The sequence below is a fragment of the Lipotes vexillifer genome, unplaced genomic scaffold, assembly GCF_000442215.2.
Source record: "Lipotes vexillifer unplaced genomic scaffold, Lipotes_vexillifer_v1.1 scaffold1545, whole genome shotgun sequence".
Lineage (NCBI taxonomy): Eukaryota > Metazoa > Chordata > Mammalia > Artiodactyla > Lipotidae > Lipotes > Lipotes vexillifer.
In genome coordinates, this window is record NW_006789763.1 from 508,964 (window position 1) to 516,236 (window position 7,273).

The 7,273-nt window shown below is 50.8% G+C and overlaps 1 protein-coding gene across 1 annotated transcript in view; it reads left to right on the forward strand.

Annotated features, from left to right (window-relative positions):
* The window catches only part of EP400 (E1A binding protein p400), a 92,052-nt gene extending 85,752 nt beyond the window's left edge, over positions 1-6,300 (forward strand). Inside the window, exons 51-52 of the mRNA XM_007462795.1 lie at positions 4,941-5,018; positions 6,028-6,300. Coding sequence (XP_007462857.1) covers positions 4,941-5,018; positions 6,028-6,300 — 351 coding nt within the window. The remainder of the gene's footprint in view (positions 1-4,940; positions 5,019-6,027) is intronic.
* Positions 6,301-7,273: the final 973 nt, after the last annotated feature.

The following is a 7,273-nucleotide window of genomic DNA, read 5'->3' on the forward strand; positions in this document are numbered from 1 at the left end:
TGGCCTGGGGACTGTGCTCAGGTCCTGCTGCGGTGGCAGCCTTTGTGCTGGTGAGGCTCCTCCAGGGGTCGTGGTCGTCCCTCTGCTGCCGCCGGCTGCCCGGCACTGGCCAGCCCGGCATCGCACGTCTCCTGGGTCCCGGCACACGCGTGACGCCCAGGACGGGGTGCGGGGCTGTGGGCACGCCCACCCGCCGAGCTCCTGTGGTCCCTCAGCCTCAGCCCGTGCCGGCCTGCCGTCTGCCTTCCTCTGGCAGCGGTGCAAATCTGCTGACCGTCGGGGTCCCCCCTTGGGACAGCCCTGTTCGGGGGCTGGGTCCCGGTGGGGCTGTACGTCCCAGGTGTCTGCCTTTGGGTCTGTGTGTCACACTTCTCCCAGCTTGTGCCTTATCTGCTCACTCACTTTACGAACGGAGCTTCTGAATTTGAGTGTACTGGAATTTATCCATCTTTTTGTGTCTGAATAGTGCCTTTTGCGCTTTGCTTAAGAAATCCTTCCCAGAGGTCATGGTGCTGTTTCCTAGATCATCTCCTAAAAACTTGATCATTTTTTTGTTCACATTTATGTCTTTAACCTTCCTGGAATTGGTTTTTGGAGATGATCCAAAAATAGGGGTTCAGTTTAATTTTTCCACGTGAACACAACACCCTGTTACTTTCACACTACTCATTCAGGAGTCCCTTCTCTCCCCTGACCCACCGTGTGACCAGGCACGCGTGACGTGCGGTTCCTCGGGGGCTTCTCTTCGGCACCATGGTCTCGGTCCCTGTGAGCCCACACTGCCCTCTCTTCGTCACTCTGCTGCGTGATGATTCTCGGCATCCACCTCCTGCTGTCGGAAACATCCTGCTTTCCCGCTCTTTGCACTTCCGTTATCGATTTTGAGTCAGCTTATTTAGTATACACACCGTGGTCAAAACTGAGGGGGTTTTTGTTAGAACTGCATTGACTCTGTAGATCAGTTTGGGGGAGAGTGGACATCGCTATAGCCTTGACTTCAGATTCACCAACATGATACATCATTTTCTGTTTAAATCTTCTTTAATGCCCTTTAAGTAAGTTTTCTGATTTTTTTCCCATAAAGATCTTACTGCGTGTATTAGATTTATTCCTAAGTGACGGGCATTTTCTGGTACTCTGCTCTAAGTTCCCTCTTTTTGTCTGTGTCTCTAGGACACTGTATGTTGACTTTTGAATCCCACAGCCTCAATCTGTTCTAGTTGGTTTGCGTTTCCCTTGTGTCGGTCACATCACCTGTGAGTCCTGGTGGCCGGCATCTTCCCCTTCGTCCTTCTCTTTCTTATTCCCGCCTCGTCGTGCTGGCGATGCCCACAAGGCAGTGTGACAGGTGCAGACAGGAAGTTCGGCCACATGGCTCTCCTCATGGTCGTTCTGCGGGTTGGGTTTTTAAAATCACCCTTCAGCACAGTAAGAAAAGTCTCTTCTTTATCTAGATTGCTACAACTTTTTGTTCCTTTGGTTGTGGTGTTTTGTCTTTTTAAAAACCCTCTGTCTGCACCCCTCCCCTCGTGGTCCCTCCAGTCTCGAGGCTTTGAGCCCATCTCTGTGCCCATGAGTCCAGATTCGCATCTGCAGCCAGCTCTCATCCCGCCCAGGGTTTTAATCCTGGCTGCCTTTGGACGGCCCCCTGGAGGTGTGTGCCTCTGGTACCTGAGCCCCTCCTCCTCCAGCTCTGGGACAGCAGTTCTGTCTTCCCTGACCTCAGCCTTTCCTGGGCCAAACCCTCCGCTGCACTTCACGCTCCAGACCCGGCCCAGCACGGACCCTGCGGTGAAGTGCACTGAGACGTGCTTTGTGGCGGCGTGGGGTCCCTTTGTCACCTCCAGGTCAGGTTTATCTGGGGTGTTGTGCCTACTAGTTGGCTTCTTGTGTCAGTTATGAGAGGGGTGAGTTAAAATCTCCCATTCTGGGACTCCCCTGGCACTCCAGTGGTTGGGACTCTGCGCTTCCACTGCAGGGGCGCGGCTTCCATCCCTGGTCGGGGAACTGAGGATGCCACATGCCGCCTGGCACAGCCCAAAAAAATAGAGGAAAAAAAACCCTCTCATTTCTGGTTATGGGTTTATCTGTTTTTCCTTATATTCCTTTCTATTTTTGCTCTTTATATTAGGTGCTCTGTTATTAGTTGCGCATAAATTAAAATTCTAAATTTTATTATTTTGAAATATTGCTTTGGTGCGGCAGCCTGTTGTGCCTCATGCCGAGAACTCTACCCACGTGCCACAGAGACAGTCGCTGGACGCCGCCTCGCTGTCATTGGCCCGCGTCTCAGTTTTGGTCCTTCACCTGTGACACGTTCACTCCCTTTATGGTGAGGCCTGGGAGGAAGGGCTTTTAGCTCCATTTTGTTTGGGTTTTCAGCTTGTTCTGTTTTCTCTTTCCAGCCTTACTTGCCTTCTCTTCTTCCATTTATGTATTTATTTTTTGTCATTCTGGGTTTTTTTCCTCCTCTGACTCGTTTGAAAATTACATGTTTTCTTTCTGTTCTCTAAGTGGTTATCCTATAATCCCCATGTGCAGATTTACCTTGTCAAAGTATAGCACAAACCACCGTCTCTGCTCTGCTCTCGAGCACTGGTCTGTCAACACCGTTGCTCCCTGGCCCTCTCAACTCACATGCCGCTGCAGTCACGCAGTTTCCTTCTATCCTGTTTCATTTTTACTTTTCATGTAAAATTACTTTTCTTCTGCTTGAAGTACACCCTTTGGAGTTTCCCATAGTGTTTGAAAATGCCTATATTTCACTCTTGTTCCTGAAGGATGCTTCTGCTTTGTTTGGAATTCTAGATGGACATTTATTTTCTCAGCACATTAACAGTACTCCCTGGCTCCTGGTCTTTTGTTGTTGAGGAGAAGTCAGATGTCTGTCCAGCGGGTCGCTGCTTCGATGGTAACCTGTCTTTTTTCCCCTCTGTTTCCTTTTGAGATCTTTTCTTTGTCTTTGGCGTTTTATAAATGCTGTGATGATCTAGCTTGGAATTTGTTGATTGTCTGGAACCTGGGCATTGATCTCTCTTGTCAGTTTAGGAAATGACCAGCCGCTGTTTCTTTAGATGCCGCCTCTGCCCCATTTCCTGCCCTCCGTGTCTCTTCAGTCTCTCAGTCTCTGTGCTTTCCTTTCATTGTCTCTCTGTGCTGCATTCTGAGTAATGTCCTCTAACCTGTCTCCCATTTCACTGAGCTTTCTTTTCATTAGGTCTAATCTGCTGTTAAGCTTGTCCATTGAATTTTAATTTTGGTGATTATAAGTATTTTATTCTTCGAAGTTCTGTTTTTGTCTCAAATCTGCTTGGTCTTTGTAGTCTCTTGTTCCCATACGTGTTTTCAGGCTGCACAGGACAGCACACTGTTTTGTGCGTGCCTGATAATTCCTCTATTTGAAGTCCGTGTGCGTCTGATTTTACTTGTTTCTGCTGTTCTTGCTTCAGGAACTGTGGGGGTTTTGTCATTATAGGAGTTGTCTTCTTGTGAGCCAGTTTCCCTTGAAGTTCTGTTTGTGGGAAGGCTTTGAGGTCTGGGTTGAAGGTGGGTTCTTCCTTGTGCTGGGCTCCCATGGGTGCCGTCAGGACCACATCAGCTGTGGCTTGAGGGTTTGGTCTGCCAGCCTGTGTCTCCCCCTCCCCTGCCTAGCACCGAGGCCTAAGGCAGGCGGCCTCCTCACAGACCCTTTGAGTGCCAGGATCGCAGCTGCGGGGGCATCGGGCAGCCCTCTTGTTAGCTCCTCCTGAGAGTGGGTTGGGACTTGGTCTCTTTGCTGCACCCGGGAGGCCATGAAAACCCAGTGCAAGGCTTCCCCTGCAGCATGTGGTCTCAGGCATGAGCTGCCGTAGCACCTTCTCGTGGCTCGGGGTCCCCCATTTGCTTAAGTTTTGGCACTGGGAGCTCTGGACTTCCTTCAAGTTGATCGATGCGTTTTAAGCCATCACCTTGGTGTTATGCGTGGCATCTCAGCATTTTCGTGGCTGCCGATCTGAGCTGTGGCCCATGTGCTGCGGTAGCTGACCGAACGTCTCTCCCGTCAGAGGAAGTGCACAGGCTCACTCAGAGGTTCCCTTGATGTCAGTGAGTGCGGTTCACAGTTTTTGATTCAAGTTACAGTAGACTAGTAAATGCCTTCTGATTCATTTTAATTTCCATGAGAACTCATATTTACTTGGGAGCTTGTCATTTGTAAGTACATCACATAATTTCACGTTTCCTCCAGGATTATCTTGGGCAAGACTTATTTTCATCCCTGTTCCGCCAGTTAGAGACCTGAGGGGGCTTTCCATGGCCCCCAGCAGCTACCCACTCGGGAGCCCCTTCTGCTTCTGTGAACCGGTGTCCCCGAAGCCCTGCGTAGACACAAGTGGCCTGAATCATCTTATTACAGCAGGACAGCAAGATAGGCAGGTTTACAAAAAGTGACCATCGGGTGGAAGGTTGTGTTTTGTAAAGAGGAAGATCTCAGTCATGATGAAGAAGAAATGTAGAAAAATGGTGAAATAACCACGTTAGAGTTTGGGCGTCGCTGTCTCTGGACTAGGGCTGAACCTTGGTGTTGGTCCAGGTCCCCTGACAACGGGGGCATACGTGGAGTGGCGCCCAGGCACTCTGTCTTCCATGTAACTCTCTCATATAGACTTGTAGCGATTTTTATAAAAGAAAAATGTGACTGTCTGAAATATGAGCCTGATAATAAGCTTCAAATTACACGTGATTACAGACTAGGAAGGCAGTCGTTACTCAGTGCAAAGGTGAAATAACTGGTTCTCTCGGGGTTCCAGGTGAGCACACTTTTGAGAACTGCTACTTTGTGTCGTCTGACCACCGTCTTTTTTTTTTTTGCATTAAGAACTGAGAAGGAAAGAGGGCAAGAAATCTCTTTTGCGCACACGTTCATTTGGCGTCTCCATTTGGCTTTTTTGTTTTTGTCCAAGGTTGCGAAACTCCCTCAAGTCGTCCAGCAGCAGACACCCGTGGCCAGCATCCAGCAGGTTGCCTCTGCTTCCCAACAGGTAGGACCTGGAGACCCGCAGCTGTCGGGCGTTCCCACGAAGAGAGTTCTTGCTTTTCATCCGAGGAAATAGAATTTTAATTCCTAGAGAACCGCTTGTGGTTTTCATAATACAGAAAAGAAAATTAACTTTGGGGAAAACACTTGATATCCTGAGACTAGCAGGAAAAAAACCCTGAACAAATGTGTTTGGACTCAGTGTCACATGTGCTGAGGGGGCTCATTTCTGGGCTCCTTCGTTCAGCCAGTAAACCTTAGGTGCATCCTGCCAGCTGAAGCCACCACACCTTCGTTTTAGGGAAGCGAAGAAAGAAAAGAGACTCCGTTCATGTGGACCTTGGGTCTTACAGCAGAAGTACTCCTGGGGACAGCCAGGCCTCATCCTCCCAGCAGAGCCTGGCTCTCGGTGCTCACCTTTGTTTTACTGCTAAAAACGTGGCTGCATAAAAGCAGTGCTTTAAAATAATTGTAGTCTGTTCGGAATCACACTGGCATGTAGATTTCAAGAAACCAGATAGTATTAGAAGCCGAACACCAGCAGCACCAGTCCCCGGTCATCCTTTCCCCAGAGGCGTCCACTTGTAGCCTAAAAGCAGCAATCATTTCGTCTTCTATTTTTGTTTGGTTAGAAACCAGAGGTCCTGTTTTTTTTTTTTTTTTTTGCGTTACGCGGGCCTCTCACTGCTGTGGCCTCTCCCGTTGCGGGGCACAGGCTCCGGACGCGCAGGCTCAGAGGCCATGGCTCACGGGCCCAGGCGCTCCGCAGCATGTGGGATCCTCCCGGACCGGGGCACGAACCCGTGTCCCCTGCATCGGCAGGCGGACTCTCAACCGCTGCGCCACTGGGGAAGCCCCCAGAGGTCCTGTTTTGATAGGTCAGGTAGTTTTTACATTGCACGGAGGAAGCATTCGCGCTAGTTAACGTTTCTAACCCCCACCCCCAAGGACGTCTAATTTTTCATGTCACCTGATCTGCGTTTTCTAGGAGATGTGTTTCTGTTTTGGTTCAGGCTTCCCCACAGACTGTGACCCTCACCCAGGCGACAGCAGCCGGGCAGCAGGTCCAGGTGATCCCCGCAGTGACAGCGACAGCACAGGTGGTCCAGCAGAAGCTCATGCAGCAGCAAGTCGTGACCACGGCGGCGGCCCAGCTGCAGACCCCCGGTGTTCCCAACCCAGCCCAGGTGCCGGCCAGCTCCGACAGCCCGAACCAGCAGCCCAAGCTCCAGATGAGAGTCCCCGCCGTCAGGTTAAAGACGCCCACCAAGCCTCCGTGCCCCTAGTCGGGACAGCGGCGCGGCCCCAGGCGGGCCGCCCGTGCCTTCCACCGCCCTGCCCAGATGGGGTGGACTTATTTACCGAGCCCCAGGACAGTGCCCTGCAGGGCGTCCAGCGCCTGGAGCGGCGACCCTCAGCGAGCGCCCCCGTCACGTGTTATGTGGCTGACTGAAAAAGCGGCAGTGGCAATGTTTCCTCGATGCTTTACCTTTTAGTTTCTCCTCCAGAGCAGTACTGCTGGGTCTTGAAAGCCATTTAGAATTTCTCTGTTAGTGTACAGTGTTTTTTGCACATCACAAGTAGCCATTTGGAAGGTGCAGTGAGTCATAAAGTAGACCTTATGAAGCTAAAATGTGGTCTGACAGCATCTGTCTCTGCCTGGTTCTTTATTCCTAACTGAAAACACGTTATGGTCCTTCAAGAGGAGAAAGACTGTCTAATATCAAAGGTAGGTCATCTCAGATCAGGGAAAACCAATGTGGTTTCTTCCCTCCCTCCTAAAATGTGACTTGTTTGGACTCTTAAAGGAGACATTTAGTACTGACGTGCATTGAAGCACATTCATGACGCGTTCCCAGCTTGTGTTGAAGGGGAATGATCTGTGACTGCATTTTCATCGCATAGAGCATCGTGCGCAGCTTCCCTCAGAGTGACCGCTTTCTGCGTTCGCGGAACCCTCGGGGCTGCTCCCTACCCCAGCATGTCCACAATATTTTCCCAGGTTTCGGATAAACTTGTAATGGGACTTAGGCTACTGAAGCAGCACCAGCAAACCTTGTGAGGCTCCTGTCTGGGAATGGTTCGGGGCCCAGAGTGCTGTGCAAGTGTTGTCACGTTGCAGATGGCACTGCTGAGTGCTCGGTGAGGCGAGACTCTTGGTAAGGGGGCGGCCTGCCATCGCCCCTTTGCTTTCGTGCCCAGCCCAGGCGTGACGTGCAGAGGTGAGAAGCCTCCTTGTGCAGGTGCTGTGTGTATGCA